General features: G+C 56.4%; 1 protein-coding gene across 4 annotated transcripts in view; it reads left to right on the top strand.

Annotated features, from left to right (window-relative positions):
• Positions 1 to 655: 655 nt before the first annotated feature.
• The window catches only part of AMPD2 (adenosine monophosphate deaminase 2), a 42,009-nt gene continuing 26,563 nt past the window's right edge, over positions 656 to 16,101 (top strand). For 2 of the 4 annotated variants that reach the window (XM_050956139.1, XM_050956142.1), the window contains exon 1: positions 5,686 to 5,813. In XM_050956139.1, coding sequence (XP_050812096.1) covers positions 5,735 to 5,813 — 79 coding nt within the window. In that variant the 5' untranslated portion in view covers positions 5,686 to 5,734. Of the gene's footprint in view, positions 806 to 5,685; positions 5,814 to 13,578; positions 13,706 to 16,101 lie in introns of those variants that run through there. The other 2 variants (XM_050956141.1, XM_050956143.1) reach the window with 2 other exon arrangements.

Here is a 16,101-nt window from a genome sequence, read left to right on the forward strand (position 1 = left end):
GTGTGTGTGTAAGATGTTCCTTGCCTGGGGTGCCATTTAGTCTAGGGCCGGCCTTGGCCACTTTAGTCATATTGATGCTGATGAAGTCACATCCATTTACTCCAGCTGAGGATCTGGCCCCAGGTCTGGGAGGTGGGCTGGGGTGAATCCATGAAGGGTTTTAAACAACTGGGGGCCAAAATTACTGCCCGGTGAAACCCTACTGAAGTCAGTGGTGTCACCCCTGAGAGAAGAATGACAACTCTGAATAGGGCCCTGCAATGATGTAGGGGAGGGGCTTTTGAGGAGGCCAAGAATTACTCATGGGGGGAGGGGACTGAAAATTGCAAGATTCTACTATTAAAGTCTGCAGTTTAGTGAGCTCACTGGTGTGTCACCGCTGTTCTCTGCTGGATGGATTCAGAACTGCTCAGCTGGGGGTCATAAGCACTATACTGCTAACAGCTAATGGAGATTCTCCTTTAGCTCCTATGCTTAGCATTAGAGCTAAAGTTCCAGGCACAGCTAGAGCTACAGCTGAAGGGGTGGGAGGGGTTTCTGCCTGCACTAAACTGGCCTCCGGTAGTAGCCCAGAGCCTGCCCTGGCAGGACTCCAGGGCAGGCAGAGTGCCCTGGCTGGGACAGCCTGCCTCAGTGACTGTATTCGCAACCAGCAGGAGCGTTTAGTCCGGGCTTTGCTCCATTCCTAGATTTAACACAAAGCCTGCTTTCTTCTCCCCACGCAATGGGAGGCTCAGCCACTGCTTCCCAGGCAGCCTGCCCCTGCTAGCCTCCTGCCTCCCGGGCAGGATCAGCATGGCCTCAGGTAGGGCGCGGGGTGCTCGGGCTGGGAGAGAGCAGGGCGGGGGCTGCGAGCTTCTGTATCAGTGTCTTCCCCCGCTCCACTTCCCTTCCGCTCTGTTACTCTGAAGCTGACATTGGTGCCCCCCCTTCCCCTTCTCTTAATCGAGCAGATAAGCCTCCCTCCCGCCATCCGATCCTCCCTCCCTCGCTCTGCTCACCGGCCTCGCTGCTGTTCGACCCCCCTCCCACGCAGGGCGCGCAGGTTGCAGAGCCCAGCGCCGGCTTTGCAGCCCGGGGGGGGCGCTGCCGCGCGGGCCCGGCTGCGGTCGGGCTCCCCCGGAGGAAGATCCGGCGCTAGGCTCTTGTAACACAAAGGCTGATTGTTCGGTTCCTCTTTGTCTTTCCGCCTCGCTTGTTCGCCCCCCGGGTTATCTCCAGCTCCCCGGGTTAAGAATTGAGGCGCTAACATCCTGGGCCCGGGGGGCAGGGAAAGGGTTTGTGCGGGGGAGGGGCAGTGTTAATCCCACTGACTCCGCTGGGGACTTGGATTGGGTCCAGCTCAACCCAGGCTGTAACGGTTCCCTTTGGAGGCACAGCTGGTGTTTACTACCCACACGTTATGCAGCATAACATGCTGGGACATTACAGGCAGCCCGGGGGCTGGGGGGAGGCAGGGCTCTCACCTCAGTACCCAGGGGTTTGTGTGTCACGTTCCCTGCTCCACGATCACACTTCGCTGGGAATAATCTGCAATTCTCCTGCAGCTGGTTGGAAATGGCACTTCAAATCGCAGGCGCTCTTTGCTCCAGCCAAAGGCCCTGGCCTGACTCCGCCCCTGCTCGGGGTTTAATGCAAGGGCTGCCAAGATTTTCTTTTCTGAAATGTGCAAATAGAAACATTTCCCCCTGGGGCACCAAGGTTCCTAGTGCAGTGGAGCAGAGCCTAGCTGCTGGCAATTCCCCAAGACAAAGGTGATGCAACCAGCAGTTGTGAAATCTCCAAGCCCCAGGCTGGAGCCAGGATCAGTATCTAGACAGAGCTCCGGATTCTTCCTTTAATTGTTATTTCTGTGAGGGCAGCATGAGGCTTTTGGGGTGACCTGAGGTGTCTGGAGCAAATCACTGGCCTCTGCTTACAGGGAGTGAGGGCCTTGTCTGTGCCCACCAGGGGAAAGTCTCCCAGTTCTGGTGGCTACTGGCAGGGGCGGCTCTAGACATTTCACCACCTCAAGCACGGCAGCATGCTCTGCCGGTCGCCGGTCCCGCGGCTCAGGTCGACCTCCCGCAGGCGTGCCTGCGGTGGGTCCGCTGCTCCCACGGCTTTGGTGGAGCCGCAGGACCAGTGGACCCTCTGCAGGCATGCCTCCGCAGCGGAGCCTCCCGGCGACCGGCAGAGCACCCCCCGCGGCATGCCGCCCCAAGCACGCCCCTGCCCCTGCTCTATCAGCTGGAGCATCTTATGAAAGGTGGATCTCAGCTTTGTGAACTGAACAAGCACTGAGCACTGGATGAGGAATATTTTATTCCAGGAAAGGGACTTGTTAGTTGTTAATACATGTGGGCTCTAGACTGCATGTTACCTTTTCCTTTTACCTCATGTGTCCTTTTATTTGAATCTTTAACTCAAGTTCTGTTAAATAAAACTGTTTGGTTCTAGCGTGGACACATCTAAGTGCTGTGAGCTAAGGAGAGTATTGAGGTGAGATTCAGCTGGGGAACCGGGCATCCTGCATCCAAGGAGAGAATGGATCGATGTGCCTTGCCCGTGTCCAGAAGGCAAAGGAATCGGCCTCTCAAGTGGGATATGTTAATTGCTAGCCCGCTGACAGAGTGGGGCTCAGGGAGCCCAGAGCTCACTGCTTGTGGTATCAGTAGCCAGGGGCGACTCCAGGCCCCAGCACGCTAAGCGAGTGCTTGGGGCGGCATGCCGTGGGGGGCGCTCTGCCGGTCGCCAGGAGGGCAGCAGGCAGGGTGCCTTCGGCGGCATGCCTGCGGAGGGTCCGCTGGTCCTGCAGCTCCGGTAGACCTCCCGCAGGCATGCCTGTGGACGGTCCACTGGTCCTGTGGCTCTACCGAAGCCACGGGAGCAGTGAACCCTCCGCAGGCACGTCGACGGGAGGTCAACCGGAGCCGCGGAACCGGCGACCGGCAGAGCGCCCCCACGGCATGCTGCCGTGCTTGGGGTGGTGAAATGTTTAGAGCCGCCCCTGAGCAGGGGAAGGCAACTTATGGCACAGGTGCCGAAGGTGGCATGCGAGCTGATTTTCAATGGCACTCTAACTGCCTCAGTCCTGGCCACCGGTCCGGGGGGCTCTGCATTTTAATTTAATTTTAAATTAAGCTTCTTAAACATTTTAAAAACTTTATTTACTTTACATACAACAATAGTTTAGTTATATATTATAGACTTATAGAAAGAGACCTTCTAAAAACGTTAACATGTATTACTGGCACACGAAAACTTAAATTAGAGTGAATAAATGAAGACTCGGCACACCACTTCTCAAAGGTTGACAACCCCTGTGGTCAGGGCCGGCTCTAGCCATTTCGCCCCCCCAAGCACGGTGGCACGCAGCCTGGGGCGCTCTGCCGCTCGCCGATCCCGCAGCTCCGGTGGACTTCCCACAGGCGTGCCTGCGGATGCTCCACTGGAGCCGTGGGACCAGCGGACCCTCCACAGGCACGCCTGTGGGAGATCCACCGGAGCCGCCTGCTGCCCTCCCGGCAACCGGCAGAGTGCCCCCCGCGGCATGCCGCCCCAAGCATGCGCTTGGCAAGCTGGGGCCTGGAGCTGGCCCTGCCTGTGGTAGAGTGTCTCCTCCATAATGGATTATCACCGGGGCTCTTCATCTCCAGCACAGTTACAGACTGTCTCTTCCCCCAGAGTTCCCCTGTTCAGAGACATTTCTTGGGGTTCTTTTGTCTCTGTAAAGCTTCAAGCTTGGACCTGGTCCAGACAGTAAACACAGGGCTGGCTCCCCTGATGTCCATTGTTCTCAGTGTTGATTGAGTTTGCCCTGAGACCACCTCAACTCAGGTGACAAGTTTCATTTCAACAGGTCTGAAACCCAGCATCCTGCAGGTTACACGCTCTAAAACTCTCTCCCATACAAACATCCTGCAATAACCCAGAAATCAGCTAGTGCTCGGCACCCGATCCCCTTCAGTGAAATAGCGAGAGGATGGTCAGACCCGGGGTAATATATCTGCCTGGGTATGTCTGTGTCACAGGTGGTGCCAGGTGCAGCACACACGCAACACCAGACAGTCCTTGCCCCAAAGAGCCGACAGTCTAAATCAGTGGTCCCCAAACTTTTAAGGATCTCCCCATTACCCTTGTCCACACCCACTCAGACAGAGGGAAGGGGGCTGCAGTTGGGGGGTGGGTCTAGGGCTGGAGCGGGGCCACGGCTGGGGGTGGAGCTGCAGCTGGGCTGTGGTGGTGGCCTGCGGCCAGCGGTGAGTCTCAGGGCTGGTCCAGGGCCATTAATGGAGCAGCACTGCGGCTGGGACGCAGCTGTGAGCGGGACTAGAGCACAGTTGGGGGTGGAGAAGGGATGGATGGCACTCCCCCCCTACCCTTGGGGGGGCTGGCCCAGGTCCTGCTGCACTCCCCCAGACTTTTCTCTGTACTCCTTTAGGGGAGTGTGCCACTTGGGGGACCTCTGGTCTAAATAAATATGAAAGGCAAAGGGTGGCGGGGAACTGAAGCAGAAATTGGTGAAGTGTTGCTCAAGGACACCTAGCAGCAGAGTCAGCAACAGAACTTCTAGTCCAGTGCTCTCTCCACTAGGCCATGCTGCCTTTTCCCAGAGTGTTTTTATTGATGATGATACAGGTGGGGAGGATCTGTCCCAGCTGTGCTGTTCCTATTCCACAGTGGATCACCTTTTCACGACTCTTGTTCTAGCACTGCTTGGAGCAGAATGTGTGGAACAGGGCTGATGCCTTCTGAAAATACTGTTTGGGGGAAAGTAGAACGTAAAGCAGTGTAAATCTTTGCCTGTGCTGCAGATCAGGATGGGAGTATGACTCTGTGGTTAGCGCAGGGGGTGGAGGTGGCAGGACAACTGGATTCTGCTTCTGGCTCTGATACTGATGTACTGCTGCATGTGACCTCTCTGCTTCCCCAGGGAATGGAGCCTAGCAGGGTGGGTTGGAAAGCGCAGAGGAAACATGCTGTGCAGCACAGCATGGGATCATCACCCGGTGCTTGTTCTGTGGGGAGACCCCTGGCAGGGGGGCCTGGATTGCTCCTCTCCTGCTCCAATCCCTGTCTAAATGCAGGGGTGAGAAGGTAGATCTGTCTGTAAGTGCCACTGTGGGCACAGATACACCCCTGAGGCATGTGTTTGTGAAGGGGGGCAGGCACCAGGGTGGGGTGGGGGGCAGGTCTGTCCGCCCCATCTTGTGCCAGGAGCCCCCATATTCCATAACTGCCCCTTGCAGAGTTCTTTCTTCCCTCCTCTGAAGCTGCTGGCCCTGGCCTCTGGCAAAGACTGGAAATTGGGCTCCAGGGACCCCTGGCCTCAGTGGGTCTGGAAACAGCTGTGATTAGACAGGCTTGGTTGGGGAAGCTGGGGGGAGCCCCCCAAGGGTGCTGCTAATGGAAACCCTGTATTTGGTGTCTGTTATTACTACTTCAGCACCCCTAGTTCCAGCACCAGTGACCCCCAGTTCTATCCATGCATTGCTCTAGCCCGTACCCCTCCCCGCCCCTTCGCCTGGGAGCCGGGGGTCGCCCTTTCCCGGTCCCCGGGACCTGAGGCACGCGGGTTTGCCACCAGGACGGGCAGCCTGGGACTTCGGTCCAGCCCCGAGCTCGCTGCATCAATCATCAACCAGGGGAGGGGCCGAGCGGGCCGCGCAAGCTCTGGGACGCAGCTGCAGGAAGAGCCGCCGGCCGCCGCCGGCTCGTTAGCTGCGAGTCCCCCGCCGCGCACGGAAGCGAAATGGCAGCGGGCGCCGCGGCCCCCCGGGGCAAGCACCCCTTCCAGAAGCGGGGCAGCCTGCAGGGCCCCGGCGCCGCAGGTGAGCGCCGGCCGGGCCCCCCGCACGCCCACGGGTGGCGCTGCCTTTGTTCCGCGCGGGGGCCCCCGGGACGGGCGGACTGGGGGGTGGGTCGCTGGTTCCTCTCGTGGCCATGTGGGCCCAGGCGGCGCCGCTGCGCGGGATGCTGGTAATCGCGGGCGTCTGGCTGGGGGCGCTGCTGCGGGGGGGGGAGCAGTAGTGGCAAAGGCAAGGGATGGATCGGGCTGGGGGGAGGAAAAGGGGACCCCCCTGCACCCCGCCTTGCACGTGAGTGTGAGGCCGGGAGCTCTGCACGCGAGTGTACCATGGATGTGTGGCATCGCATGCAGGGGGAGCGAGCAGGAGGAGGCAGTGGTTTTAGTGGTTAGAGCAGGGGACTGGGGTGCCTGGGTTCCCTGCCTGGCTCTGGGCAGGAGTGTGTTGTCATGGTTAGGATGCCTCAGTTCTTTCCCTTCCTAGCTTTGAGCCACCCCCAATGAGTTAGTGGCAGTTTCCTCATTTGTGAAATGGGGGTGATGCGCCTCGCCTGCCTTCAGCGCGTGCTTTGAGATCCCGAGCTGAAAGCTGATGTGGAAGAGCCACATGTTGTTATGTCCCTGTGTGCCCTAGCTGGTCTGTGGGGGTGTGTGGGGCATGGACCAAATCAAAATCTGGGGTCATCTCCCAGGCCTGGAACACAGCCGCCACCTCCTTTGACGGCCACACAATATTCTCCCTCCACCATATTCTAGGTCCCCCAGCATGCAAAGGCAGGTTGCTGCAGAGATGCCAAGCCTTGGGGGACCTGAGCAGCCTCCTCTAATATTGGGGGACCTGGTCACTGGCTTTGATGTCAGCTCTGCAGGCCAGGTAGTCCGAGGCCCTGCTCTCTGGCCACAGGATACTAGTGATGCCTGTTCTAGTCAGTGGGGGCTGCTTGTATCTTGCGGTGTGAGAATTATGCCACTTAAGCACAGACTTCAAAACTTGACCCCTAGGGAGGCTGTGAATGTTGGGTGGGTCTCTGGCAGCTTTGGGGGTGCTGTGCACCTGGCTCGTCGGGCGTGGCTGCATGTGCCCTACAGCAAATGTCATCTGCTTAATACTGGATCTGACCATTGTGCCATCTATTCACTGTCCTATATTAGTCTTGGGCACCATGGTATCTGAGCGCCTAAGCAGCTGGTACCCTGATGTGTCAGAGGCAGGCAGGGAGGGAAAAGCCCACAATGCACCTAGCTAATCTGCGTATGGGTGTTGTGTTGTGCACTCATGGAGCTGTGTTGCATGGACACATTCTTATTCATTTATTTATCATCTGTGTTATCATAGAGCCTGTAAGCCCAGCTGACACCGATAAGCATGCTGTGTACTTGGGGGAGTATGTATTTGTGTGGCTGTGTCTGATGGACACCCTGATGCTAACGTGTGTGTGTGTGTCTGTGTGAGAGGATGTGCTGTGTGCCCCGGACACATAGGGATAAAGGGGTGTGCAATTCTGCATGTGGCTCAATATCTTGTTTTTTCTTGCCTGCAATTATAATTCCTGAAATGGGTAGCAGTCTCCTTAGTAACCTGCCTGGCCTGCCCCAGCCCGACAGTGCTTTGTGAGGCATGTCACTGCATTCCCCGCTGTGCCCTCCTTCGCATGGAGAGGGCAGGTTACAGAACCCACATGGCTCCTGCAAGGCAGAGCCACCTGGGCCAAGGGAGTGGAGAGGCTGACAAGAGGAGGAGGAGGTCAGGGCAGACAGGATTCCAGCAGAGGAAGAGTCACTGGGTTGCACCATCCCTCTAGGGTGTGAGATGAGGAAGGCGGTGAAATCAGCATCTCTGTGTGATGCAACTGGTTCTAGGAGTCAGAGCTGGTATTGACAGGGCACTGCTCACGCTGCCAAGAGCCTAATTTCAAAGAGCAGCGAAGAGTCCTGTGGCACCTTATAGACTAACAGATGTTTTGGAGCATGAGCTTTCATGGGTGAATACCCACTTCGTCGGATGCATGTACTGGATCCAGATCCGAACTAACATGGCTACCCCTCTGATACTTTCAAAGACACACTTTGCCTCATGCAGACAGCTGAGGTGGGTGCTGCGAGTCCCGTGGGCTGTGGGAGGCATCCTGCAGACACGCAGCAGACTCGGTCTTGCTGGGTTGTAGATGTTCAGGTTTGAGCTGGAGCCTGGGCTCTAGAACCTTGTGAAGTGGTCCTGTGTCTACACTACAGTTAAACAGCCCTTTAGCCTGAACCCTGTGAGCCAGGAGTCAGCTGGCACAGGCCAGCTGCGGGTGGCCAATTGCAGTGTAGACACACCCTAGAGGAGATTCCAGCTTGGCTACACCTCGGTGAAAAGCTGAGACCTGCAGCCCAGGGATGCTTTGCTTGGGGAGAAGTAACATGAACTCCAGGGGAACTGAGAAGATGGAGTGAGGGCTGATTGCTCACCCAGGTCCTTGGGGCACCCATTTGATATTTGCCGGCAGGTTCCCGGAGAGTCAGTGCCCAGGTGTTATTTGTTCTCGTGCATTGCTGCATGGATCTGTGGCCCCTGCTCTGCTCCCCAGGAATGTAGCAGCAGAGCTGTGTCACCTGCTGCCTGGACTCTGCCCCTACGCCCACCCCAGCCTGGAGGAAGTGTGGGTTTGAGCAGAGCCTGCTGGTTTCTGCTGAGCAAATGGTGGGGTCTAGCCCCACATTTGTGGTTGTTCTTAAATACGGGCTTCTTGGGCCAATTCACCCTTCAGGACCCTAAATCTGACCCTCCTCCACCTCTAAGCCGAACCTCTCCTTGTCCTGCTTCCTCCCTGTGCTCCCCTGAGATCCCTTCCCTGCCACCCACCAGCCATACTGCAGTCCCTGGCAAGCATTGCTCCTTGCCAGATTCCATCCACCTCCCCTCCCTTCACTGCCACTGCTACTTCCCAGCATGAGATCTGAGGCAGGGTGGGGTGGGGGAAGATGCAGGAGGGAGTACATGAGAGGGGCCAGGTATGAGGGGATTGGAGCTGCACTGTTGCCTACTGGTCAGAGATGCCAGCCCTCGCCCTAGGACAATGACTGCCCTTTGATCTGTACAATGCCTTAGGAAAAGGCATTTTATAAAGGGTTAAGGCCATTGGTTACTGACACAGCCTGGATTAGTAGAGAATTCTTTGCCGCATTCCCAGTAAGCAAACCCCGCTGGATGGTAATTATTCCAGGAATTGTTAATCAGATGCTGCCAGTGCTCTAGAAAGCGTGGGCTTCCGAGAGCAGGAGCACGCTAATATCACAGCTGCCTGCTCGTGTTAAAGGTGCTGATGGGAAGCCCCCATGAGAAGACATCCCGGGGTTTCTGGGACTTGAATCCCATAGCCATAAGAATGCTTAGCACTTATCCACTTTTCAGCCACAGATCTCAAAGCACTATGCAAATAGTGGGCAAGTAGCACTGTCCCCTTGTTTTCCTGGCAGGGAAACTGAGGCACAGGGAAGCGATTCATCCTGGGACACACAGGTAGTTTGGACCATGGCCAGGAGTTGCACTGGTGTAAATGATGGCACAAGAGAAGTGGGAATAATTGGGCAGATGGTCTTGTGACTGCTAGTGGATAGGGTGTGGGCTAGTCACATCCTCTGATACCTGAATGCTGTGTGATGCTTTAAAGTGTCCCAGAAACCAATCACAGGCAATTCCAGCTCTCCCAGATCAGCCTGTGGGGAAATCTCGTATCTTACATACATGGTGCATGGGGACCCTACTGAAAGACCTGTGGTGATCTTGCTCTGGTACAATAAGCCTTTTGACTTGACTGGCCTATTGCTACTCTTCTGTGTTAGAAGGTTTTTCTCCCTGTCAGGAGGGCATGTTAGTAGCTACGTAGGCAGTGCTGCCCAACAGTTAGTAACAAGGAACTGGAATCCAGAACTCCTGGCTCTGTCACTGGCTTGTGGTGTGACTGGGCAAGTTGCTCATCTGTGCCTCAGTTTCTCCATGTGTTCAGTGACTTGCCTACCTCCCAGTGATGGTGTCATTGAGGAAGAAAACAACTGGAAAATGAGAGAAAAAAAAAGTCTGACAATGTCACTTGCAATGCTGCCAAAGGGAGACAGAACATTAAGACCTGGGGTCAGGTCCTGGTTTGTTTGTGAAGTGGGCAGTGAAAGTTTAATAATCACACTTCAGTTTCGCTTGCAGCCATTAACTTGGCCAGTGTTTTTCCACTGACTCTAGGGCTGGAAAAGACCCCCTCAGGCTTCCCTGCTCCAGGATAGTCTCCTATGGCCTAGGTTACAGAGTGGTAGCTGTGTTAGTGTGTCAGCAAAAAGAATGAGGAGTCCTTGTGGCACCCTAGAGACTAACACATTTATTTGAGCATACGCTTTTGTGGGCTAAAACCCATGAAAGCTTATGCTCAAATAAATGTGTTAGTCTCTAAGATGCCACAAAGACTCCTCCTGCTTTTTCCTATGGCCTAGCCACCCAGTGGGATGGAAGGGGAAGGGGAGGGGTATTTAGCTGTGTAGGATTTGGACTGTAGAAATGCAGCTACAGTCCTGGCTGCCAGCAGAGCTGTTAAGGGCAACGGCTGACAGCGCCTGAAAGGGGCTTAGATTTTAGTTCTTTTAGGATTGGGGGGATTATTGGATATTCTCCCCACCCCCAGCTGTGAAAGCTACAGTGGTTCACAGCTGCCCCCGCCCCCTGTAACCCTTATCTGAGGCAAGGCGGGGTGTTGAGCAAGTCACGTCCCTCCTCTGGGCTCCAGTTTCCCCGTCTGTGCCGTGGGGATGGCTACACTGGATCTTCTTTGTAAAGGGCTGTGGGACCACTGACTGAAAGACCGTATAGAAAGGCAATATATACATGGAGCATTCCTGTTTGTTGCTAGCACAACTGTAGCATGGATAGGAGGCAGGAAGGGGATAATTCTGACTCTCTGCACAGCCCTCCCTGAGCCGGAGCACTGCAGAGCAGTGTTTGAGGAACCTGACCTAGTGCAAGGGGCTGTATCCGGGTTGCATAAGGGGACTCCTTCCCCATTCTCTTTCACAGGGGAGGATTTGCATGTGTGCTGCAAGCAGCTGCTCCTGAGCTTGGGGCCCCTGCTGGCTGGGCCCAGAGGCCAGCAAAAGAATCTGCTGAGAGAGGAAGAGGGGAATAGCACAGGGGGACTGGGGTGGAGAGGGAGAGTGGGCATCTCCCATCAGGGGAACTCTCCTGGAAAGGAGGGTTTGGAGGGTGCCCCAAGGTGACTCTCATAAGGAGACAGGTTTGGCTCGGGGATGCTAACAGGGTCAGAATGGGAGCAGGGTTCAGCTGTAGGCTGGAGCGAAGGGAGGAGCTGGCGACCGAGGGCTCCTGGTGCAGCAGAGAGGCATAGGATTTGTGGTGCACCCCTTTGCTGGTGGTGCGCTGTGGCCCCGCAGCTAGGCTCCAGGCAGGCTGCTCCTCAGCGCCAGTCTGTTCCGTCTCCGGGGACAGAAGCTGTTGTCTTTAATCCCCTGCATGAAGTAGGAAATAAACCAGCCATCTGGGAGCAGAGCCGAGGCCGTGATTGCAGTGACGCGGTCCCAGCCACGGCTCCAAACAGCGGTGCTGGGTCTGGAGGGCCTCAGGAGCTGGGAGCCCAACTGCTGTCACCGGAAAAGGGCCCGATTGTGACAATAGCTGAACACCTGCAACTCCGGCGCTCACTCTCTGGGGCACCTGGGCCCTTTATGGTGTCCGTAGCTGGGCACTCCAAATACATTGGGGGAGCTGTGATAGCAGTGGCTGCCACCCGCTTCCAGCTATCAGGGTCCCCCCAGACCTGTGTTTGTTCTGTGAAGCTATGGCTAGAGCTGGGGCGTGGTGTCCAGGGTGAGGAGGGGGAACTCCCATCTGTGACTCATTTCTTGCACCCGATCCTGATGGCCAGACTTGTTTGCCAGGATGTGAGGCACTAATCTCACCTCACAGGTGCTGAGCTTGGGGTTGTCCCAGCTGGTGCTTCCTCAGGGCTGCCCATTCTCTCTGGCACATGTGCCTTATTTTCCCCATGGGTTCAGTGACTTGCCTACCTCCCAGTGAGGGACTGTAATGAATGAATGTTTATGAAGCTGTGTGAGAGCCTTACAGTAGCATCTTTTCACACAAAATGATGATGTCATTTTGATGATATCATTGTCAGGGGTGCCAGGTCCCCTGACCTGAGGGCGGTATCTTGGCATGGCTGCTGTCTCCCACTCTCCCAGCCCTGGCTGCCTCCCCTCCCCACTGTCTTGTTAATAAGCAACAACAGTGGCATGCTTGAGGGACAAACCTAAAGGCAGGGCCTGAGGCCAAATGCAGCCTGATCTAGGGCATTCATACCCCACTCAGGGTGCAGAGAGCGAAGGGATGAATCTGTCCTGAAATTACTTACCCTGAATATTGGGTGGATCATCTGATCCCAGCCAGGTCTCACCAATCCCCTGCCCCCTGCTTGGCCCAATAGATGCTAAATTAGAGCCAAATGCTGAGCACCTGAGACTCCCATCAATTGCTCAGCACCCCCCACCCTCCAAGCTGAGCCTCCGTTCTTCCCTGGGTGTAACAGGTGCATGGGGGGGGGGGGTCCAGTCGGCTTAGCAGGTGCTGGGAGCAGGCAGTGGTGGGGTGCTGTATCATCAGGGTGCCCCTGAGGCCTCCCTCTCGCCATCCGGGAGGGAAGATGCTGCCCTAAGCTGGAGTCCAGCCCGGCTGTGGGTGAGCACAGAGCTGTGCAATGAAAGGCCTGTCACTAGCTCCTCTGTAGCTTTCCATCTCGGGGATGGGGAGTGCAGGCTGGGCACATCCATTCCCTCCACAGGGAGGGAGGAAGCAGCTGCTCCTTCTAGGTCAGTGTGAGTGTCTCATTGATCCGGGGCTGCAGCACCAAGAGCCAGCCCTGGTAGCCAGCCTCACCTAACAGTAGCCCCCACCTCCTTCGGCTGCTGGGCCTCAGCCCTGCAAGGAGAACATTAAACCACACAACCAGAATGAGATTTAATCTCCCCTCCTCACCCTAGCCCTGCCCTTGGCTTGTCCACCACCTCCCTCAGTAACTCCAAGCCCCCAGGGGCTGGAGGCGGCCAGTGAGGTCAGACTTTGCCTTCTTCTGACTTGGGAGGGGAGTGGAGTCTAATGGTGAGGGGCTGGGAACCAGGACTCCTGGGTTCTGTTCCCAGCTCTGGGAGAGGAGTAGGGTCTAGTGCATCAGAACAAGGGGGCTGGGAGTCAGGACTCCTGGCTCTTTGCTCTGGCTACAGGATAGGGTTTGGGAGTCAGATCATGCTGTGAGTTGCACACCCACCACTGGAAGAAGGATGCTCAGGATGGCATGTTAGTCTGCGCTGGAGTAGGATGTTCTTGTGCGCCAGGCCTGGTTCTAGTCAAGACCTGGCCCAGCCCTCCCGCCTGGGTAGCCTTGGCCAAATCGGGACGCAGAGCCGCACAGGCTGAGCCAGATGCTCCAGTGCTGGGTGCTGCTGGGCTGGCGATAGATGGGCTGAGCTGGTGCCGTGGGCTCAGGGCAGCAACCTTGGCGCTGGCAGGAGGGCTCCTTGGACATTGATGTTACCTCGTGGATGAGCCGGGCCCCACGTGCTGGCTCTGTGCCCAGTTTGCGACCTAGTGCTTCCGCCGCCTCGGGAGATGATGTCTCAGGGCTTTGTCTGCCTCTTGTACGGGGCTGAAATATTTCTGGTCTCCGCCCCCCGGCGCGTGGCTACGGTTGGTACAGCCCAAGCCGGCTTCAGAGCTGGAATCCTGTGGGATTGCAGCTGCACGGAGGAGGCTGTGAAACGCTGACAGCAGCCACGGCCAGAGCCGTGTCCAGCCTATCGCCCCTCGTCTGATCAAGGCTGCCCGCTTGCTGCAGCCGCGCCTGATCGGCCCCCCAGGGGCTGTCCCCCGTGAGCTGTGCTCAGGTAGGAGATGATGGGATGCTCTGTTGGGAAGCAGTGGCTCAGAGAGGCCCTAATGTCGCAGCTCTGGGTTGTATCTGAGCAGAGAAGCCTGCAGGTTTTGGGGGGTACCAGGTGTGAGGAGGGATGGGAGATGAAGCCGTGCGGGGGCACTGTGCTGTGGATGCTGGAGAGGAAACCCTTCTAGCAGACCCAGCAATATTGGCAGAGGGGGACTGGGGTATAGGAGTGGGGTATTTGCAGGGGCAGTAAGTCACATGTTGGAGAGAGGCTCTGGTCTGTGTCATTGCATGGGTGGTGTCAGGCTTCTGGAGTTGGACAGTTATTTTTGGAGGGTGGTGGGGGCAGCCCGTTGAAGAAGGGGTGGGGGTGGAGCAGGCAGCAGCTGACAGACCCAGCAGCACTGGCTGGTGGAAGCCAGGGGCACTTCTTGCGTGGAGCAGGTCTGGGCTGGGGAGGCCTGCACCCTGCTGCCATGAGGGCCAAAGGACCCTGGAGGTGCTCAGCAAAGGCAGCTCCTCACCCCCCGCCCCCAGATGGAGGTTGGGAGAGGAGAGCGCAGGTGGGGAGATGCAGCTGCAGAGGGCAGGACTGGCTGAGGGAAGAGGGAGCAGTGCAGGAGCATTCAGGAGTGTTTGGAGCCATGGTGCGGGGAAGGAGTTTGGGCTACTGAGACAGCTTGGGCTCTGCTGCAGTACTGCAGGTCCTCCCAGGTGAGATGGCCACACTAGAATTTGGGATCCCCAAAGACTGATGGTGGTGATTTGAAGGAGTCCAGGTGGAACTGGAGGCCCTTGCCTGGAGGCTCGCTGAGCTGCAGCCCCTACCTGGCCTGGTGGCACACTCATTAGCTAACGACACATTTGCTCTCGCTGGGCTTCCCAAGTGGGCACTTGTCCCGATGCAGGCCCTGTCCACGTGCCATTGCCTTGGGAGGCAGAGCCAGGGGTTGCTGGGGGTCCGGAGAGCCTGGCCCTCACTGGCTTGGATTAGCCAAACCCTGACCTTGGGACTGGCCCCGCTGTGGCTGTCCAGCACCAATTGCTTCACCTAATGAATTGATGGTGTGCGCGGTGCATGAAGACCATTAGGAAACATGTGAGGCCATTGACAGCTGGAAAAGGAGCTTTTCCTTTCAGCCAGTGCCAGGGCTTGGCCATGGGACCTGAGAGGAGAGCTCCAGAGGGGTCCTTCGCAAACACCCCTCACCCACCTGGGCCAGCACTCAGCGCTCTGGGTTGAAGGTGTGATTTAACCTCTTCAGCAGCCCCAAATGGGCATCTCCAGGGCTGCCCCATGCAGCAAATACACCCCCATTGAGTGATAACCTTGCTATGAAGCAGAGTCCAGACACAAAAGGGTTAATGTGTCTAAGGGCTCAGTCTTTTGGCGTGAGAGAGCCTAGTTTCCTAATGAGACCTGACTTATATCCAGAGCGGTGATCTCAGGAGGTGAGTAACTTCAAAGGGATTAAACCAGTCCTTGTCTCCCCACCCAGACTTGCTAAGTGAGTGCAGTGGTTTCAAAACCCACTGGATAGTTAAGAGGGGTAGGAAGTGTCCCTGGCTTCTGAGCGAGACACACTGAGTCGGTAGGCAAGGGGGGACGTTGGCTATTGCTTGCATGCTAATAGCAGCACCTTCCCCAAGGATCCCACAGCACTTGACACGCAGTATACACAAGAATTGCTCCCTGCCCCCCGTGGTGCTGCAATGCAGCCTCCTCTTGGGTGGCTCACAGCAGTTGTTTCACGGTGCAGGGCAATGTTACACAGCTGCTAAGGACAGGAAATGAAGAAGAGTTGAAACTTAGAAGGGGGGAAGGCAATGGAGCTCCAGGCAGCCAGGATTTCAGCTTCATTTCTTATCTGAAAGATACTGCCCTCAGAGCACAGCACCCCCTGCTGTAGGTGTGGATTCCTCAGTTTGAGAGGAGTGGGGAGGAGAGGGAATCTCTTCCCAGTGGCAGCGTCTCTCCCTGTACACTTCTGCATATTGTGTTGATTTTTTTCTTAACTCCCTCCCATCCATCGTCTGTTTAGCAGTTAAACATCCTTTGAGCTGCTCCCCAGCAGCTTTGGAGATCAAATTAATCTGCATCTCAGCAGCGAGTAGGAGTTTCCCCAGAGAGCTTGGAGAAGAAACCAACTTCTGTAGAATTTAAGCTTTCCTTTAGAGTGTATGTGTGTGTTTTGCTTTTAGCTATGGAAAGAACCCCCCTTGAGTGGAATGTGGATGCACAGACAGAGATGGAAGGCTCCAGCTTCTCTGCCCCTGCTCAGAACTTTGCCTACCAGCTGCAGAGTGAAATTAACAAGATGTTGGTCAGTTCCAGGGCTGCCCTTCAGTATCCTATGGAGGGGGAGAATCAGGGTCATTCTGTGCTGCTGTTTGGGGAAG

Source organism: Gopherus flavomarginatus, chromosome 5 (assembly GCF_025201925.1).
Source record: "Gopherus flavomarginatus isolate rGopFla2 chromosome 5, rGopFla2.mat.asm, whole genome shotgun sequence".
In the NCBI taxonomy this organism is placed as follows: Eukaryota; Metazoa; Chordata; order Testudines; family Testudinidae; genus Gopherus; species Gopherus flavomarginatus.